At 39.4% G+C, this 20,940-nt stretch overlaps 1 protein-coding gene across 2 annotated transcripts in view; it reads right to left on the bottom strand.

Annotated features, from left to right (window-relative positions):
* Positions 1-15,800: 15,800 nt before the first annotated feature.
* The window catches only part of med25 (mediator complex subunit 25), a 45,641-nt gene continuing 40,501 nt past the window's right edge, over positions 15,801-20,940 (bottom strand). The window contains exons 16-20 of one of the 2 annotated variants that reach the window (XM_061981391.1): positions 20,260-20,370; positions 19,986-20,057; positions 19,546-19,716; positions 19,337-19,457; positions 15,801-16,253 (exon numbers count right to left, since the gene is read on the bottom strand). In XM_061981391.1, coding sequence (XP_061837375.1) covers positions 16,153-16,253; positions 19,337-19,457; positions 19,546-19,716; positions 19,986-20,057; positions 20,260-20,370 — 576 coding nt within the window. In that variant the 3' untranslated portion in view covers positions 15,801-16,152. The remainder of the gene's footprint in view (positions 16,254-19,336; positions 19,458-19,545; positions 19,717-19,985; positions 20,058-20,259; positions 20,371-20,940) is intronic. The other variant, XM_061981392.1, reaches the window with a different exon arrangement.

The following is a 20,940-nucleotide window of genomic DNA, read 5'->3' as shown; positions in this document are numbered from 1 at the left end:
CTATTTAAAGGCTAGAGTATACAAATGAGTTTTAAGATGGGACTTAAATGCTTCTACTGAGGTAGCATCTCTAATTGTTACCGGGAGGGCATTCCATAGTACTGGAGCCCGAATAGAAAACGCTCTATAGCCCGCAGACTTTTTTTGGGCTCTGGGAATCACTAATAAGCCGGAGTTCTTTGAACGCAGATTTCTTGCCGGGACATATGGTACAATGCAATCGACAAGATAGGACGGAGCTAGACCGTGTAGTATTTTATACGTAAGTAGTAAAACCTTAAAGTCACATCTTAAGTGCACAGGAAGCCAGTGCAGGTGAGCCAGTATAGGCGTAATATGATCAAACATATATGATACAAGTACATATACATACATACACTCCTGCATATTATCACGTTTCATCAAATACATATTAACGTTGTTGCCCTAGGGGAAACTGGGGAACACATGGCACACTGACAAAGCTTAAACCATTGTTACTATAACAATCTACAAGGTTAAATATAGTTGGCTTCTCATTCTTCCCCTCCATTTATCTCCTGTCTTTTGTATTTCAAGTTATCATGACATACAGGTAAAAGCCAGTAAATTAGAACATTTTGAAAAACTTGATTTATTTCAGTAATTGCATTCAAAAGGTGTAACTTGTACATTATATTTATTCATTGCACACAGACTGATGCATTCAAATGTTTATTTCATTTAATTTTGATGATTTGAAGTGGCAACAAATGAAAATCCAAAATTCCGTGTGTCACAAAATTAGAATATTACTTAAGGCTAATACAAAAAAGGGATTTTTAGAAATGTTGGCCAACTGAAAAGTATGAAAATGAAAAATATGAGCATGTACAATACTCAATACTTGGTTGGAGCTCCTTTTGCCTCAATTACTGCGTTAATGCGGCGTGGCATGGAGTCGATGAGTTTCTGGCACTGCTCAGGTGTTATGAGAGCCCAGGTTGCTCTGATAGTGGCCTTCAACTCTTCTGCGTTTTTGGGTCTGGCATTCTGCATCTTCCTTTTCACAATACCCCACAGATTTTCTATGGGGCTAAGGTCAGGGGAGTTGGCGGGCCAATGTAGAACAGAAATACCACGGTCCGTAAACCAGGCACGGGTAGATTTTGCGCTGTGTGCAGGCGCCAAGTCCTGTTGGAACTTGAAATCTCCATCTCCATAGAGCAGGTCAGCAGCAGGAAGCATGAAGTGCTCTAAAACTTGCTGGTAGACGGCTGCGTTGACCCTGGATCTCAGGAAACAGAGTGGACCGACACCAGCAGATGACATGGCACCCCAAACCATCACCCAACCATGCAAATTTTGCATTTCCTTTGGAAATCGAGGTCCCAGAGTCTGGAGGAAGACAGGAGAGGCACAGGATCCACGTTGCCTGAAGTCTAGTGTAAAGTTTCCACCATCAGTGATGGTTTGGGGTGCCATGTCATCTGCTGGTGTCGGTCCACTCTGTTTCCTGAGATCCAGGGTCAACGCAGCCGTCTACCAGCAAGTTTTAGAGCACTTCATGCTTCCTGCTGCTGACCTGCTCTATGGAGATGGAGATTTCAAGTTCCAACAGGACTTGGCGCCTGCACACAGCGCAAAATCTACCCGTGCCTGGTTTACGGACCATGGTATTTCTGTTCTAAATTGGCCCGCCAACTCCCCTGACCTTAGCCCCATAGAAAATCTGTGGGGTATTGTGAAAAGGAAGATGCAGAATGCCAGACCCAAAAACGCAGAAGAGTTGAAGGCCACTATCAGAGCAACCTGGGCTCTCATAACACCTGAGCAGTGCCAGAAACTCATCGACTCCATGCCACGCCGCATTAACGCAGTAATTGAGGCAAAAGGAGCTCCAACCAAGTATTGAGTATTGTACATGCTCATATTTTTCATTTTCATACTTTTCAGTTGGCCAACATTTCTAAAAATCCCTTTTTTGTATTAGCCTTAAGTAATATTCTAATTTTGTGACACACGGAATGTTGGATTTTCATTTGTTGCCACTTCAAATCATCAAAATTAAATGAAATAAACATTTGAATGCATCAGTCTGTGTGCAATGAATAAATATAATGTACAAGTTACACCTTTTGAATGCAATTACTGAAATAAATCAAGTTTTTCAAAATATTCTAATTTACTGGCTTTTACCTGTATATGTATTGTTGCATTTGAACAATTGTATTGTTGATAAGAGAGGTAATTATTAGAGATATGCCGATATTATCGGCCGATAAATGCGTTAAAATGTAATATCGGAAATGATCAGTATCGTTTTTTTTTATTATTGGTATCGTTTTTTTTTTTTTATTATTATTAAATCAACATAAAAAACACAAGATACACTTACAAATAGTGCACCAACCCAAAAAACCTCCCTCCCTCATTTACACAAAAGGGTTGTTTCTTTCTGTTATTAATATTCTGGTTCCTACATTATATATCAATATATATCAATACAGTCTGCAAGGGATACAGTCCGTAAGCACACATGATTGTGCGTGCTGCTGCTCCACTAATAGTACTAACCTTTAACAGTTAATTTGACAAATTTTCATTCATTACTAGTTTCTATGTAACTGTTTTTATATTGTTTTACTTTCTTTTTTATTCAAGGAAATGTTTTTAATTTTTTTATTTTATTTCATGATTTTTTTTAAAAGTACCTTATCTTCACCATATCTGGTTGTCCAAATTAGGCATAATAATGTGTTAATTCCACGACTGCATATATCGGTTGATATCGGTATTGGTAATTAAAGAGTTGGACAATATCGGAATATCGGATATTGGCAAAAAGCCATTATCGGACATCCCTAGTAATTATTGTTATTATTTATTACCTATAGTGCTATTTCTATTGGTATTTGTATTGTTCCATTTGTAGTGTGATAATGTTCATTGTCATTTCTGTGGTATTAATATTTACTTCACTAACTGCTTCTTTGCTATCACTTTTACTATCATATTTGTACATATCCTATTTGCTGATGTTGCTCTATTGTTGTTGTTGTTTTTTCTCTCTTATCCCCCTCCGTCTTCATTTTTTTTTCTCTTTCTATCCCCTCCTGCTCCGGCCCAGCTGCACCAAATGATAATATCAATCCATTTAATAAAGTCAAATACAAATTAAAGCTGCAAGCAGCATTGGTCGGGCCCGCGTATTTGGCAGGTGCTAGTCCTAAGTGTCCCAATACTTTTGTCTACTTTTAGTCTGAAGTGTCCCAAGACTTTTGTCTAGTGTACCTACCTTGTCTGCATTGTGTGGGCATGTTGGTGCTTCCTGCTTTTGAGCAGCCATCTTAAAAAAACAGCAGCGCAGCAGCATCAGTGCAGCGGGTCTTTGAAGGGTCATAAAATCAAAACCGGAGCAGGTATTAAAAAGCTGTTCTATACTTTTATACACAAGGGTTCTCTCTCCTGTGTTAGTTTGAAGCCTAAACGACAAACGCGCTCAGAGGAGATAGACTTTGAAGGAAGGTGACCGGTTTTTACAAAAATGTTGTTTTGAAGGGGGAATAGCAAACTTCCTGTTGATTTTTGCTGGGGGTTGTCAATTTAAGAAATGTAGGTCTAAGTGAGACCTACATTGAGGTTTTTGTTTCATGTCTCTCCGACCTTCCCAGTGGGAGTTACAGGCAGTTTTGTAATTTATTTCTTCCGAGGAGCAGTTTTTTGTCCGTTTTATTCAAAAATTGCTGTAGAGCGCAATTTTTGAATTTGGGGTTAGGTTTTTTTATTAGATCCCAGTTTTTGTTAGTCCTGATGTGTGCGTTCAGTTCGGTGAGTTTTGAAGCATGTTAAGGGGGTCAAATTGCAGCTCAAAGAGGCAAAAGTGACTGTTTTTAGTACTTTTTTGTCTTGAAGGGGGAATAGCCAACTTCCTGTAGATTTCTGCCCGATGATATACAATTATGAAAACTAGGTCAGAGTCAGACCTACATAAAGGTGTTTGTTTCATGTCTCTCCGATCTTCCTAGTGGGAGATATAAGCAGTCTAGTTTTTTTTTTCCTAGGGGGCGCTAGAGCGCAATTTTGAGTATTTTGGTTTTTTTTTTTTAAAAGAAGGTAATTTTCGCAGGTCCTGATGAGTGGGTCAAATATGGTGAGTTTTGAAGCATGTTAAGTGGGTCAAATTACAGTTTTATGTGGCGGCGGAAGAAAAAAGAATAATAATAATAAAAAACATTAGAAATTCAATAGGTCCTTATGTCCCATTGCATAAGGACTCCCTGTGGGAGTCCTTTTGCAATGGGCCATTGCGGGCCCTAATAAGGCAACAAGTGAAGTATCCCACACTTCTCTTTTGTAAAGTAAATGTGTACATCGATATGGGGATCTACATCAACTATATGATTTGCCTGAGTAGCTGGACAGGACAAAAAAAATAAAAAAAATAAAAATAAAAGCATGCAGGGGCCATTTTGGTGTTTTTCATTTTCAAAACCAATACAATATATAGATTTTTTTTTTTTTACCTTCAGAACTCCCCTCAAGTTTGGTCCCGGGGACCGGAAGGCTCAGTCATAAAAATGTGGGAAAAAAAGGTTTTAGTCATTATTCAACGCTTAAATCTCGACATCATTTTCATAATTGTTGATACAAAGTTACAACATTTTATCTTGTGTTTTTTGCCCTCATTGTCTTTTTATGGCAAAAACACAAAATATGCAACATTTTATAAATATGCGAAGTCTGGTCGCGGGGGCAGCAGCCTAAGCAGACAAGTCCGGACTTCCCTCTCCCCAGCCACTTCGTCCAGCTCTTCCCAGAGGATCCTGAGGCGTTCCCAGGCCAGCCGGGAGACATAGTCTCTTCACCGAGTTCTGGGTCTTGCCCGTGGTCTCCTACCGATCGGACGTGCCCTAGGGAGGTGTTCGGGGAGGACCCTGACCAGATGCCTGAACCACCTCATGTGGCTCCTCTCGGTGTGGAGGAGCAGCGGCTTTACTCTGAGCTTCTCACCCTATCTCTAAGGGAGAGCCCCGCCACCCAACGGAGGAAACTCATTTCAACCGCTTGTACCCGTGATCTTGTCCTTTGGTCATAACCCAAAGCTCATGACCATAGGTGAGGATGGGAACGTAGATCGATGGTAAATTGAGAGCTTTGCCTTTCGGCTCAGCTCCTTCTTCACGACGGATCAATACAGCGTTCGTCGCACCGATCGACATGTAGATCTCACGATCCACTCTTCCCTCACTCGTGAACAAGACCTTAAGGTGCTTGAACTCCTCGACTTAGGGCAAGATCTCTCCCCCAACCCGGAGATGGCACTCCACCCTTTTCCGGTTGAGAACCATGGACTCGGACTTGGAGGTGCTGATTCTCATCCCAGTCGCTTCACACTCGGCTGCGAACTGATCCAGTGAGAGCTGAAGATCCTGGCCAGATGAAGCCATCAGGACCACATCGTCAATCAAGCAATCAATCAATGTTTACTTATACAGCCCTTAATCACGAATGTCTCAAAGGGCTGCAGAAGCCACAACGACATCCTATGGTCGGATCCCACATCAGGGCAAGAAAAAACTCAACCCAAAGGGCACAAAACAGAGCCCTAATCCTACAGCCACCAAACCAGATCCCCTCAACGCCCTGACTGCGCCTACAAATTCTGTCAATAAAAGTTATGAACAGAATCTGTGACAAAGGGCAGCCTTGGCGGAGTCAAACCCTCACTGGAAATGGGTCCGACTTACTGCGGGCCAAGCTCTGACACTGATCAGGGAGCGGACCGCCACAATCAGACAGTCCGATACCCTGTACTCTCTGAGCACTACCCACAGGACTTCCTGAGGGACACGGTTGAATGCCTTCTTCAAGTCCACAAATAATAATAATAATAATAATACATTTTATTTATAAGGCGCCTTTCTGGGCACTTAAGGACACTGTACAAAATCAAAACAATAAAATAAAATTGGATAAAAACAACAACAAAGATAGAAAAGAAAAGATGATTACAATGAATAAGCAGTCAGGAATAGGTGTGTTTTGAGTCTTGATTTGAAGAGGGATATTGAGTCTAAGTTACGAAGGTCTGGTGGTAGAGTTCCAAAGATGTGGGGCAGATCAGCTGAAAGCTCGGGCACCCATGGTGGACAGTTTAAAGGGACAGTGAGGTGGATGGATGGAGAGGATCTTCGGGAACGTGAGGGCGTGGCGACATGGATCAGGTCAGAGAGATATGATGGAGAGAGGTTATGGATGGCTTTCAGTCTACATGTGCAAAGCACATGTAGACTGGTTGGGCAAACTCCCATGCACCCTTAAGGACCCTGCCGAGAGTATAGAGCTGGTCCACAGTTCCACGACCAGGACCAAAACCACACTGCTCCTCCTGAATCCGAGGTTGGACTATCTGGCGTAGCCTCCTCTCCAGTACACCTAAACAGACCTTAGTAGGCTAAGGAGTGTGATCCCACCAGAGTAGGAACACACCCTCCGGTTCCCCTTCTTCCATAGAGAAACCACCACCAGAGGCCCCGCCCCCGATTTTAGAATAACATTGATTTTATTCATGATCATCTTTTAAGCAATCCCACTAAAATTCTTGGGGCATCCAAAAGGGCCTCACTCATAAAAGAGTTAAAAATAAGTCATACATTTTTACTTTTAACACTTAAGTTTCAACTTCAGATCAATTAATCGATTATAATTTTTTATGGTTTTTTTTTTGTTAGTTGTATGCCATTTTTGTCAAAGAAAATATTTTTTTATGGCAAAAACACAAAATAGGCTATATTTCCCCCCAAAACAATTGCAAAGTGGAACATTTGATGAAAGTCATTAGAGCCTTAAATTGGTCAATAATTCATAACAACATTCATTATTATTTTTTAGAGCAATGACAGTTTAAAAAAAAATCCCACAAAATGTATTGGGGATCCAAAAGGGCCACGTTCATAAAAGTGTTAAAAATAAGTCATACAATAATAATAATTACTTTCAACACTTGAGTATGTAGATCAACTTCAAATCCATCTGTCAATTGTATGTTTTAAAATGTGTTTGTTCTGGGGTTTTTTGTCAAAGAAAACTTTGTTTTTATGGCAAAACACAAATTATGCAATACTGCCCCCACCCCCTTCAAAAAAAACATTCAAAAGATAATTTTTGATGTGAAGTAATCAGAGCCTTTAATAGGTCAATCATTTACAACAACATTGATATTATTTCATTATTATTTATTGAGCAACGAGTTAAAAAAAACAAAAAACACTAAAATGAATGGTGGTCCAAAAGGGCCCCACTCATAAAAGTGTTAAAAATAAGTCATACATTTTTACTTTTAACACTTAAGTTTCAACTTCAGATCAATTAATCGATTATAATTTTTTATGGTTTTTTTTTTGTTAGTTGTATGCCATTTTTGTCAAAGAAAATATTTTTTTATGGCAAAAACACAAAATAGGCTATATTTCCCCCCAAAACAATTGCAAAGTGGAACATTTGATGAAAGTCATTAGAGCCTTAAATTGCTCAATAATTCATAACAACATTCATTATTATTTTTAGAGCAATGACAGTTTAAAAAAAAAATCCCACAAAATTTATTGGGGATCCAAAAGGGCCACGTTCATAAAAGTGTTAAAAATAAGTCATACAATAATAATAATTACTTTCAACACTTGAGTATGTAGATCAACTTCAAATCCATCTGTCAATTGTATGTTTTAAAATGTGTTTGTTCTGGGGTTTTTTGTCAAAGAAAACTTTGTTTTTATGGCAAAACACAAAATATGCAATACTGCCCCCACCCCCTTCAAAAAAAGAAAAACATTCAAAAGGTAATTTTTGATGCGAAGTAATCAGAGCCTTTAATAGGTCAATAATTTACAACATTGATATTATTTCATTATTTATTGAGCAACGAGTAAAAAAAAACAAAAAACACTAAAATGAATGGTGGTCCAAAAGGGCCCCACTCATAAAAGAGTTAAAAATAAGTCCTACTTGATTTGTTATTACTTTCAACACTTAAGTCTGTAGATCAACTTCAGATCTTTCCGCCGATTATATGTTTTTTAATTTGTTTGTTTTATGCCCTTTTTGTCAAAGAAAACAGTTTTTTATAAGTAGTATTTTGTCCAAAAAACGTTTTAAAGTTGAATATTTGATGTGAAGTAAGTGGAGCATTGAATACATCAATAATTCATAACATTGATTTTTATGTATTCATATTTTTTTAATTTTTAAGCAATGAGAGTTAAAAAAAAACAAAAAAACAGCCTGCCTGGCAGCTTTGTGTTATTAGAGTAAACACTACAACTTTTACTCGTTACATTTCACCTGTTTGCGCTTTTATTCCACTTTATGTTTTTTTTAAATTGCATTTTTTAAATATTTAGCGGGCCGTTAAAAAATTAGCTGCAGGTTGCACATTGGACACGCCTGGTTTAGATCTGGACCAAAGACCTGGACTCACAATCTTCAGAGAGTAACTTGAATGAATGCATTTTGGTTGTTGGCCTGCAACAAGGGTAAGGGTTAGGGACATTTTTCACATAGCCAAGAGGAGACTATGGAGTCAGTCCACCATCTGTCCATGTGGACCTGCTGCAGGGAGGGTCACATGTTTGCTGGTTGAACAGTGACTCTTCCTCCTGAGGCCAGAGCATGACAGGAACTCTGTCCTCCGGGATTGTGGAGGCCATTAATGCTGAGCGGTGCCTCTGCCAGGCGACAACTTCATCCGTGGTCTACAGCCCTCCGTTAAAGTGCTCCGCTGGCCTCCATCCCACGGCATCAACACGCCCGCTAAAACCTGGAGTGCACCTCCATAACCAATTCTTCATCTTAGCGAGACTTTTAGGACAATTCTATTCTTCCAACTTGAGTGAAATTACTTCTAAAACTCCACAAACACACAAATGTGGGTTGAGCACATATATAAAAACTATTTTCTGCAAATAAAAAACTAATTTTCCTCAAACTAAAATTATTTGCAATTATAAAAACTATTTTCTGCAAGTAAAAAAACAATTCGCAAAGAAAAGAAAATTTTCTGCGAATAAAAAAACCTTTCACAAGTAAAAAAACGATTTTCTTCAATAGAAATGACGAATCGCAAGTATTAAAACAATTTTCTGTAATTAAAATTATGAATTGTAATTATAAAAACAATTTTCTTCTATTAAAAAATGATTCACATTAAAAAAAGTCTGCAATTAAAAAATTATTTGCTAGTAAAAATTATTTTATGCAAGTAAAAAAATGATTTGCGAGTTTAAAAACAATTTTCCATAATTTAAAAAACAAGAGTGCAAACTATGTATTTACAATTAAAAACTATTTGCAAGTAACAAATAAAAATCTGCAAATATATAAACAATTTTCTACAATTAAAAATGATTTGCAAGTATGAAAAATATTTTATACAATTAAAAAAAAATATTCACATAACACATTTGCAAATAGAAAAATATTTTATGCAAGTATATATTTTTTCTTTAATTAAAAAGCGATAAACAAGTTTAAAAAACTTTTTTTTTTTTTACAATTAAAAATTTGCAAGTTTAAAAAAAAGAATTCTGCAAATATAAAAACAGTTTTCTTCAAGTAAAAAATTATTCACATTAAAAAGAATTCTGCAAGTAAAAAAATTTGCGAGTAAAAAAAATATTTTATGCAATTAAAAAATGATTTGCAAGTTTAAAAACAATTTTCTATAATTAAAAAACAAGAGTAAAAAAACCAATGTGTTTACCATTAAAAAACGATTTGCAAGTTAAAAATAAATTCGGCAAATATAAAAACAATTTTCTGCAATTAAAAATGGTTTGCAAGTTAAAAAAATATTTTCTACAATTAACATTTTTTTTTCACATAAAACATTCTGCAAGTAAAAAAATTAGCAAATAAAAAATATTTTATTCAAGTAAAAATTATTTGTAAGTATATATTTTTTCTATAATTCAAAAACGATGAACAAGTAAAAAAAACAATTTTTTTACAATTAAAAAAACGATTCGCAAGTTTAAAAAAAAAAAAATTCTGCAAATATATATTAAAAAAAATTATTCAATTAAAAAAACCATTTGCAAATATAAAAACTATTTTGTTCCAGTTAAAACTTTTGGCAGTCATTTTCCACCCTGCACGATCCACACACTTGCAGAGCGGCCATAATTTCGCACTATACGACAGGTGGGGCTGCTGAGTCAATTTAAAGCCGTCAGAGCTAGTGTTATTTGCGCATGGTGCCGTCCACCAAAAATAACAAAGACGACGAAGCAGGGTGGGGAGTAAAATGGTGGACAGAAGAGACAGGAAACACACTCAACCTGTAAGTTAACCTGTACGTTTTTTCAACTGCAGAAAATTGTTGTGAATCGTTGGGCGTGAGTAAAAACATTTTGTGTGTTTGTGGACTTTTGGCAGTAATTTATCTCTCCAGTGAAGACCCTTCGTGTTCCCAGTTCACAAAGCAACTCCACATGCTGGTGGCCTCAGCTCCTTCAGTCTTAGTTTTACTTTGACACGGAACAATAAAAACTATACGTTTTGAGATGATCGGTCAGATATAAGGTAGTAAAAAAAAAAAGGTCTGGATTGAAGCCAAATCCGACATGATCCTGTCCCTGGTCCGGGTAAAATGCTTTCTTTTAAAAAAAGAGCTATAAAAAGTGGAGCGGGGCAACACTGTACGTCTTCATTCGGCCATTTGTCTTGTGGGAACTTTCACACTCTGCCGGCTTGGAATTGCAGCAATATTTCACAGGACTTGTTGCACTGAATTGTGGGAGTTTGTGCAGCAAAGCGTGTTTCGCTGGGAGACACCAGGAGCATCGAGAGGTGAGGAATACAATTCACAATAATGAAGATCGCTCTGGTGTCAAAGTCAGCGCGCATAAAAAACACTTTTTGCACGCGCAAACTGTTTTTTTCAACACTTACGTCACTCGTCCTTTTTGGCACTTAAAGGCAGCCATTAAACACTCTCCTCCTTTCTGATTGGTCCCTTTAAACGACTACTGTCTGCTGGTCAGCACAAACACGAGGAAACTGCTTGTATGTCACTTTTGAAGATTAGTCTTTAGACAAATTAACAAAAATTAAAATGCATGTTGTCATCTGATATACATGTTTTACAACAGGGGTTCGTAACCTTTTGGACCTTGGGACCCAACGTTTCCACTCCAGAGGGGTCCGGGGCCCACTCATAAATAACACTAAATTAGTAATCTCACTCTTGATTTTAAATCATATTCAATAAAATATATCTAACCTACTTACAGTTTACAACCTTGTCAAAATAAATGAAACGATATGTTAATCAGAAATATTATTTAACACATACTGTAAACCTTAGGCTTAGGTCAGGCTGATTAGAAAAATAAGAACTAACAAAATTACTGCATAAGAAGGGACTCATAAAACTGACGGAAAATAAATGTACATAAATTACGTTGTGCTAAAATAAACTAAATTAGTAATAAATATGTTTTTAACTAAACTGTCAATAAAATCAAAGTTCAAATTAAAATACAGCTTCATCAATTTAGTCATATTTTTTGCGCTTAGTAAATTTCTCTATGACTTTAGTTCGTTTGATATTGTCATTACAAGTGGTGAAAAGGTGTATTACAACCGAGTACCCCTGCGGCCCATACAAACCACGGCTGAGAAACAGATCATTTTAATTTTCAACGTTTTAATTTTCCTGTGAGAACTCTCCTGAAGGAATCAATAAAGTACTATCTATCTATCTATTTATCTATCTATATTTTCTGGCGGCCCGACAATTCTATCTCAGCTGCATTCGAGCGGTAGACCCTGGACAAGTCGCCACCTCATACATATATGTATGTATGTATATATATATATATATATATATATATATATAAAAAGTGAGCAATCAGAAAAGAGGAAAGTTGTAGAGGGCGTGCATTTAATGGCCGCCCCTAAATGCCAAAAGGGTTGAACGTGTCGAGGGTGTCCAAAATGCGGCCCACATAGAATTTTTAACGGCCAGTCACACATCTAAAAATACTAGGGATGTCCGATAATGGCTTTTTTGCCGATATCCGATATTCCGATATTGTCCAACTCTTAATTACCGATACCGATATCAACCGATACCGATATATACAGTCGTGGAATTAAGGAATTAACACATTATTATGCCTAATCTGGACAACCAGGTATGGTGAAGATAAGGTCCTTTAAAAAATAAAAAATAAATAAAAAATAAGATAAATAAATTAAAAACATTTTCTTGAATAAAAAAAGAAAGTACAACAATAAAAAAACAGTTACATAGAAACTAGTAATTAATGAAAATGAGTAAAATTAATTGTTAAAGGTTAGTACTATTAGTGGACCAGCAGCACGCACAATCATGTGTGCTTACGGACTGTATCCCTTGCAGACTGTATTGATATATAATGTAGGAACCAGAATATTAATAACAGAAAGAAACAACCCTTTTTTGTGAATGAGTGTGAATGAGTGGGGGAAGGAGGTTTTTTGGGTTGGTGCACTAATTGTAAGTGTATCTTGTGTTTTTAAGTTGATTTAATTTAAAAAAACAAAAACGATACAGATAAAAAAAAACCCGATACTGATAATTTCCGATATTACATTTTAATGCATTTATCATCTCTAAAAAATACTATTAGAAAAAAAACACAAGTGGAATAAAGAGAAAATAGGTGAAATGTAAGATGACAAAGTTGCAATGTTGACTCTAATAACACAAAGCTGCCATGCAGGCTGTTTTTTTTTTCAGTCATTGCTCAAAAAACAATAATGAATCAAAATCAATGTTATACATTTTTGAACTATTCAAGGCTCTAATTACTTCACATTAATATTAACTTTAAACATTTTTTGGTAGAAAATATTGCATATTATGTGTGTTTGCCATATAAAAGACAACATTTTCTTTGGAAAAAAAAGGGACATTAAAAAATCGAATATTTTGTATCGACAGAAAGATCCGAAGTTGATCTGAAAATTTAAGCGTTGAATAAGAAAATAAAGTTAAGTTAAAGTACCAATGATTGTCACACACAGATCAAATAAAAATGACTTCTTTCTTTACACTTTTATAAGTGGGGTCTTTTTTTAATCCCCAATATTTTAGTGGGATATTTTTTTAAACTGTAATTTCTCGAAAAGTAATAATGCATTAAAATCCGTAGTGTTACGAATTATTGACCTATTTAAGGCTACAATCAAATCAAATATTTCACTTTTAATTTTTTTGCAGGAAGATATTGCATATTTCGCCTTTTTACCATAAAAAATGGGTTTTATCTGGTAAAAAGGGCATACAACATTAAAAAAAAAAGTTTTTATACTTATGTCGACAGATTGACCTAAAGTTGATCTATCAATCAATCAATCAATCTTTATTTATATAGCCCTAAATCACAAGTGTCTTAAAGGGCTGCACAAGCCACAACGACATCCTCGGTACAAAGCCCACATACGGGCAAGGAAAAACTCACCCCAGTGGGACGTCGATGTGAATGACTATGAGAAACCTTGGAGAGGACCGCATATGTGGGTAACCCCCCCCCTCTAGGGGAGACCGAAAGCAATGGATGTCGAGTGGGTCTGACATAATATTGTGAGAGTCCAGTCCATAGTGGATCCAACATAATAGTAAGAGTCCAGTCCATAGTGGGGCCAGCAGGACACCATCCCGAGCGGAGACGGGTCAGCAGCGCAGAGATGTTCCCAGCCGATGCACAGGCGAGCGGTCCACCCCGGGTCCCGACTCTGGACAGCCAGCACTTCATCCATGGCCACCGGACCTATGCCCCCCCCCCCCCCCAAGGAAAAGGGGAGCAGAGGAGAAAAGAAAAGAAACGGCAGATCAACTGGTCTAACAGGGGGGCTATTTAAAGGCTAGAGTATACAAATGAGTTTTAAGATGGGACTTAAATGCTTCTACTGAGGTAGCATCTCTAATTGTTACCGGGAGGGCATTCCATAGTACTGGAGCCCGAATAGAAAACGCTCTATAGCCCGCAGACTTTTTTTGGGCTCTGGGAATCACTAATAAGCCGGAGTTCTTTGAACGCAGATTTCTTGCCGGGACATATGGTACAATGCAATCGACAAGATAGGACGGAGCTAGACCGTGTAGTATTTTATACGTAAGTAGTAAAACCTTAAAGTCACATCTTAAGTGCACAGGAAGCCAGTGCAGGTGAGCCAGTATAGGCGTAATATGATCAAACTTTCTTGTTCTTGTCAAAAGTCTAGCAGCCGCATTTTGTACCAACTGTAATTTTTTAATGCTAGACATAGGGAGACCCGAAAGTAATACGTTACAGTAGTCGAGACGAGACGTAACGAACGCATGAATAATGATCTCAGCGTCGCTAGTGGATAAAATAGAACGAATTTTAGCGATATTACGGAGATGAAAGAAGGCCGTTTTAGTAACACTCTTATTGTGTGACTCAAAGGAGAGAGTTGGGTGGAAGATAATACCCAGATTCTAAACCGAGTCGCCTTGTGTAATTGTTTGGTTGTCAAATGTTAAGGTGGTATTATTAAATAAATGTCGGTGTTTAGCAGGACCGATAATCAGCATTTCCGTTTTCTTGGCGTCGAGTTGCAAGAAGTTAGCGGACATCCATTGTTTAATTTCATTAAGACACGCCTCCAGCTGACTACAATCCGGCGTGTTGGTCAGCTTTAGGGGCATGTAGAGTTGGGTGTCATCAGCATAACAGTGAAAGCTAACACCGTATTTGCGTATGATGTCGCCTAGCGGCAGCATGTAAATACTAAATCTAGAGATTAAACAATAAATAATAATAAATTATGACCCCGAACGGGACGGGCGGTAGAAAATGGATGGTTGGATGACCTATTTTTAACAGGTCCCCGGGACCAAACTTGAGAGGAGCCCTAAAGATAAAAAAAAAAAAAATCTATATATTGTATTGGTTTTTGACAATGAAAAATGTCAAGATGGCCCCTGCATGCTTTCATTTTTCAGTGTGCGCCCTCAGTGGAAAACGTTTGGACACCCCTGGTGTAAAGAAACAAGAGTATCACATCACGAATGCAAACAAAATCTGCGAATGTGCAAATATGGTCTGCGCGCGCATAAAATGAGCACGCAGAGTAGGGTTTTTACACGCGATGATTTTGGCGCCGTTTTGACGCCATAGATAGTTTTTCATCATCATGTTCTTCAGAGGTTCTTCTGGTCTGCTGCGAAAAATAAGACATATACTGAGACATCCTCAGGGAGGAAGTGGAGACACGTGTTACTTGTTGTTGACCTGCTGCAGGTACCAACATTCGTCATATTTGAAGGTCCACAGTATTTCAAAGGCAGTAATTCTGCTGGAGCCGAGCGTAGGAGCGCAGACAAGCGATGGAGGCAGTTAACGACGGAGGTGGCGAGCGAGACAAAGGGAAGTAGATGAGTGGAGCTAAGTCGGGCTCCAAGGGGCCGGCTGGTGATTAAGGGATGAGCAGCAGCTACTGAGGCACTAGTGTCTCGGCTCCGCGTGAAAAAGGAGGTGGCGCTCGCAAACAAGAGTCCACTGTCATGGTATCTTAGCAACCGTCACCCTGGCGACAGGGAACTGACATCACTTCCCGTCTCCGCGTGTCTGCACTCGGGTCGGCCGGCGTGGACACGCGACTGCGCGCCTGCGGCCTGATTGGTGGCGATGCCAAGAGTAGCGCGGCCAAGCGATGCCATCTGGTAGGACCACTTGGCACGCGTGGACTCTGTGTGGCTCTGCGACATATTGGAGCACTTAAAATTAACACTGTGACACAATTTGGCAGCAGAAGAAAAAAAAAAAGCACACAATGTACGGCGTTTATTTCAGCGAGAGGCGTTCATGTGTCATTCATGTTCCTACAGTTGATGTATCATCTTCAGAAAAAGTAAGTAGGAAGGAGCACGTAATATTAGTGATGATAGAGGAACTTGACTAAGTGTTAGACTAGCCTCACTCTGACCATTCATGAACAAAGCGACGCTCGCGTAATTCACTTCACGCGCCCTCTACCCTTTTGTTCATCCCTTCATTAAGCCCAGACTGAGCTACACGGGGTGTGAAAAAAAGAAAAAGAAGAGTGAATGTTCGTGTCCCAACCAGCAAGGCGCATCCAGGATTGAAGTGAAAACCACACTACTGATCCTGGGAAGGTCCCTCAGATGAGACCCATGAGGAGTTCGTCCTCCATGACGCTGGACACTTGGGGCATCCCAGGCTGGGGGACGGCGCCCCTGGCTCCTGACATCAGCATCTGACCTGCACACGGGGTCGGACGGTTATGGACATAAAAATCCAAGTACAAAAGGAAGCATGACATCAAGAAGGAAACATCTTCACATTAAAGCAACATGGGTGTTATTTATAGATTTTTAGGCGTGAATTACCTTAAAGTTACACTACAGATCGACTGTTCTTTCCAGGGCCGATACCGATACTGATTATTACTAGTCAAAGAGGCCGGTAAGTGATATTTGGAGCCGACATTCATTTGCAGTAAAACTTATATAAACATGACTAGTATACGTCAGTAAACAGCTGGACAAGGCTTTAAGTTGTTTTTTACCATTATTTTTTAGGAAACGTGGGATGAGCAGAGACATAATGTTTAATGTGGCGTTAATGTTGTGGTTAATTTAGCAGCAAATAACATCAAGGGATATCACCTTTATTACGTGTGTCTAAGAGGAGCATCAACATTTGCATTGCAAAATATCTCCTGGGAAAACTGGCAAAAATATGGGATTTTTCTACATCACAATAACTTGCCATCTACTCAATTTTATAGCCGTTTATGGATTGAATACATAGTAAGGTTTCCTCGTGAGGAACCCGGAAATATTACCAACATTTATATAAAAACAATTCTGGGCTCTTTCACGTAGATTATAGATGAGACGTTTTTCAAGATGGCTGACATGACTTCCTGGATGTTACAGAAAGTATGGAAAATGATTCCCGGGCGCGGCCACTGCTGCTGCCCACTGCTCCCCTCACCTCCCAGGGGGTGATCAAGGGTGATGAGTCAAATGCAGAGAATAATTTTGCCACACCTAGTGTGTGTGTGTGACAATCATTGGTACTTTAACTTTAACAATGTGTGAGCGGCTGCCTGCTCTTCTTTACTTATATAATAATCTCCTATTTGTCAAGATATTTACACAAAGTTTGGATTTTTGGCAGAGATATCTTTTCTGGCGTCTTCATAGCTATCCATCTCGTCGTATTATTTGATAGAATCAAGGAACATGAAACTTGCCGTGCTCCGTTAATGAGCGAACAGACAAAACGGGAGGAAGACGCCAAGAAAGAAGGACAAACACTGGACTTTGTGGCAAAAATATCAAAGATTTGACAGGTAAGCAGAAGAGAAGTACTGCATGGCAGGAGCGAGAGAAAGGAGGGCGTGGCCGCGTGAACACAGCTTAGCAAACCGTAGAAGAATTCTCACAAGAACTCCAATAAATACCCGGTCAGATATCAAAACATATTTGTGGAGAATTATTGACAATGAGAGTATTTTTTATTCTTAAATGTAGGACAAAAGGGCTGGTGCTTGAGCAGTAGTTATTACTACCTAGTTCACTAATTTAATTTACCTTTTAAGTACTAAATACTACTATCATGTGTATATATTGTATCTGCTGATGTAAAAAAAAAAAAGCTACTAATATACGTCAAAATAAATATTGGCGCCGATAATCGGTCGATCTCCACCTTAAAGGGGCTCTTTTCAACTTGTTCAAAGTTACACTTTAGACTACCAGCTAGCTTATTGGTAGTTTAACAGAACATACATATTTAAGGGTCTAATTCTACACAATTACCAATTACCTTATTTTTCGGACTATAAGTCGCAGTTTTTTTCATAGTTTGGCCTGGCTCCAGTGCGACTTATACCAGTATATGTTTTTTTCCTTCTTTATTATGCATTTTCGGCGGGTGCGACTTATACTCCGGTGCGACTTATACTCCGAAAAATACGGTACCGTATTTTCCGCACCATTAGCCGCACCTAAAAACCACAAATTTACTCAAAAGCTGACAGTGCGGCTTTTAACCCGGTGCGCTTTATATATGGATAAATATTAAGATTCATTTTCATAAAGTTTCGATCTCGCAACTTAGGTAAACAGCCGCCATCTTTTTTCCCGGTAGAACAGGAAGCGCTTCTTCTTCTACGCAAGCAACCGCCAAGGTAAGCACCCGCCCCCATAGAACAGGAAGCGCTTCTTCTTCTACTGTAAGCAACCACCCGCCCCCGGAAGAAGAAGAAAAAACGCGCGGATATCACCGTACGTTTCATTTCCTGTTTACATCTGTAAAGACCACAAAATGGCTCCTACTAAGCGACAAGGATCCGGTTCATGAAAAGACGCAATCTCTCCATCCGCACACAGATTACTACCGTATTTCACAGCAACTGATATTCCTGTGAACCGCACTGTGGAACGGGAGCACGTACGGTGAATATTCGCACCACAGGGAATGAGAAGTCATCCTTCACTGTGGTTCTAGCTTGCCATGCTAACTTCCACCCATGGTGATATTCAAAAGGAAGACCTTGCCAAAAGAGACCTTTCCAGCCGGCGTCATCATAAAAGCTAACTCGAAGGGATGGATGAAGAAAAGATGAGCGAGTGGTTAAGGTAAGTTTAAGTTTACGCGAAGAGCCCGGGTGGCTTTTTTCACGCAGCTCTGTCCATGTTGATATACGTATGTTTGTGATTGCACATTTGCGTACATTTTGGGAGTGAACAGAGTTGTTAGAACGCTGGTTTTTAATATATTATTAAAGTTTGACTGACCTATCTGACTGTTTTTTTGACATTCCTTTAGCGCAGTTAGATGCGGCTTACAACACGGGGCGGCTTATTGGTGGACAAAGTTTTGAAATATGCCGTTCATTGAAGGCGCGGCTTTTAACCCAGGGCGCCTTATGATGCGGAAAATACGGTATATGAAATAAAAATTGCTCGGCAGTCCAAGGAAATTTTCTGGTATTCCGTGTCATAATTTACCGCTGTCTCGTGCACACATCCAAGCAGGGAGCGTATGCACATACACTTACACACAATGCTATGATAGAATATACATTAAAAATGATAGCTAATGTTAGTAGCTAAACTTTGCTAAATTGCGATCATCAGCTGACAAGCCACAAAGCTAATAAATGTGTGTGTGTTACGTCATTCTGTACTATAAGCCGGAAGAAAACGGGTTGTAATGCTTAAAAGTCCTCAAAACATGCACATAAATTGCACACATTTGTGTTTAAATTAATTTAACGTTCTGTCATTCAAGCGTAAGAAGAAGTTAGCCACTGTTAAACTGATTCTGACCTGCCATGGGCTGCCTCCACTGGGCCTGCATTTGAGCGCCCCCTCCTGGTGCAGAGTGGACCATCTGCTGTCCGAGGCCCTGGTGGGACATCATTCCGGGCATGTGGGACACGCCCCCTTGCTACAAGCAGACAGTGTGTCGGGAGGGGGCGGAGTTAAGCTCCTCTGAGGCTGAGGACAGGGACTAAAGGTGATTTTATTATTTTTACCGGCTGCTGCTGGCTGAGGAGTAGACTGCGCAGCTGCGGATTGGCCCCCGGGTTTGAGAGGCGGAGTATGGGACCCTGGGGCGGGGCCTGTCCGCCCTGCGTGACCTGATTGGGCGGAGCGCCGCTGACGGGCGGCTGCTGGCTATTGGGCCCGGCGGCTCTCATGTTCATCTGAAAAAAAGGTTGGACAGACTTCTTAAACACACACACACACACACAAGCTGACACGGGTGTTGAACCTGCAACTCATGCACGCATCATTTAGAGTGCAGGAATGAATGACATGTCAAAAAAGTGTAGAGTAGAGCACAAGTTGCATGCGGCTAAGATGAAGCCTCATAGACGCACAAAACAGACCGAAGTGGCTTTTATTTTGAAAGTACAGCCATATCCGTCAAGAGATTGCATCACACGAGGAAATCAAACTGTGCTGCTCTCACCATGTTGTTCTGCCTCTGCTGCTCCTCCATCATAGTGACCTGACTAACAGAGGGCATGCCCACCACCACCGACTGGACACAAAGGAGGAGTTGGAGGAGGAGGAGGAAGAAGAGGAGAGTTGGCGGTGTGAAGGAGAATGAAAGAGTCAAGTGTTAGCTGGGAGTGCATGCACACAAGTCAGCAGCAGCACGGCAGTAAAGGTGTCAAAGCAGGGTGTGTGTGTGTGTGTGTGTGTGTGTGTCAAGGCAAGGAAAATTGTGCAAGTTGACTTACCTGCTGCTGCACGTTGCTATGGGAGACAGAGATGGGGCCTGGGGGCCTGTTGAGGAAGTTCTGGTTAGGGGGGACCTGACCAGGCTGCATGGGCCCTCCAGGGCCGCTCAACTGATGCAAGGAGGAAATAACAACAATGAATCATAAATTAGGAATGCAGTTTCCTAACTTGTAATTAAAAACATGTTTCCTACAATAGCAGCATTTCAATTAAATAAAGCATAGTTTTACTTGTCACCCACAAACACTTCAACCTGAATACACTTGTTTTCACTTTTAGAGTGACAGAAGGCCTGATAGGATCTGTAATGCCACCTGATGGTGTGGAGAGTCATTACCTCCAAAAGTGCACACATTTCAACATCAAACACTCTAAATCAGGGTAGTCCAAACATCTTCCACTATGGGCCTCACACTGAAAAATTAAAGCATATTTTAGATATTTTTCATTTTCAAAACAGATGTATAGATTTGTTTTTTTAAACTGTTAGGGCTCTCCTCAACTTTGGTCGAGGGAACCTGGTAGGGTCGCAGATATGAAAATATTAAAAACATAAGTGATATTTACTTCTTTAATTAAATAATCACATTTTTAGTCAGGTCTATCTGTTGATAAAAAGTTAAAAACATTTGTTTCATGTTTTGTGCCCTTTTAATTAGAAAACCCTGTTTTTATGGCAA

The sequence above is a fragment of the Nerophis lumbriciformis genome, linkage group LG24 (genome assembly GCF_033978685.3).
Source record: "Nerophis lumbriciformis linkage group LG24, RoL_Nlum_v2.1, whole genome shotgun sequence".
In the NCBI taxonomy this organism is placed as follows: Eukaryota; Metazoa; Chordata; class Actinopteri; order Syngnathiformes; family Syngnathidae; genus Nerophis; species Nerophis lumbriciformis.
Note: the sequence above shows the minus strand (reverse complement) of the source record. Positions and strands in the feature narration are given on the sequence as shown.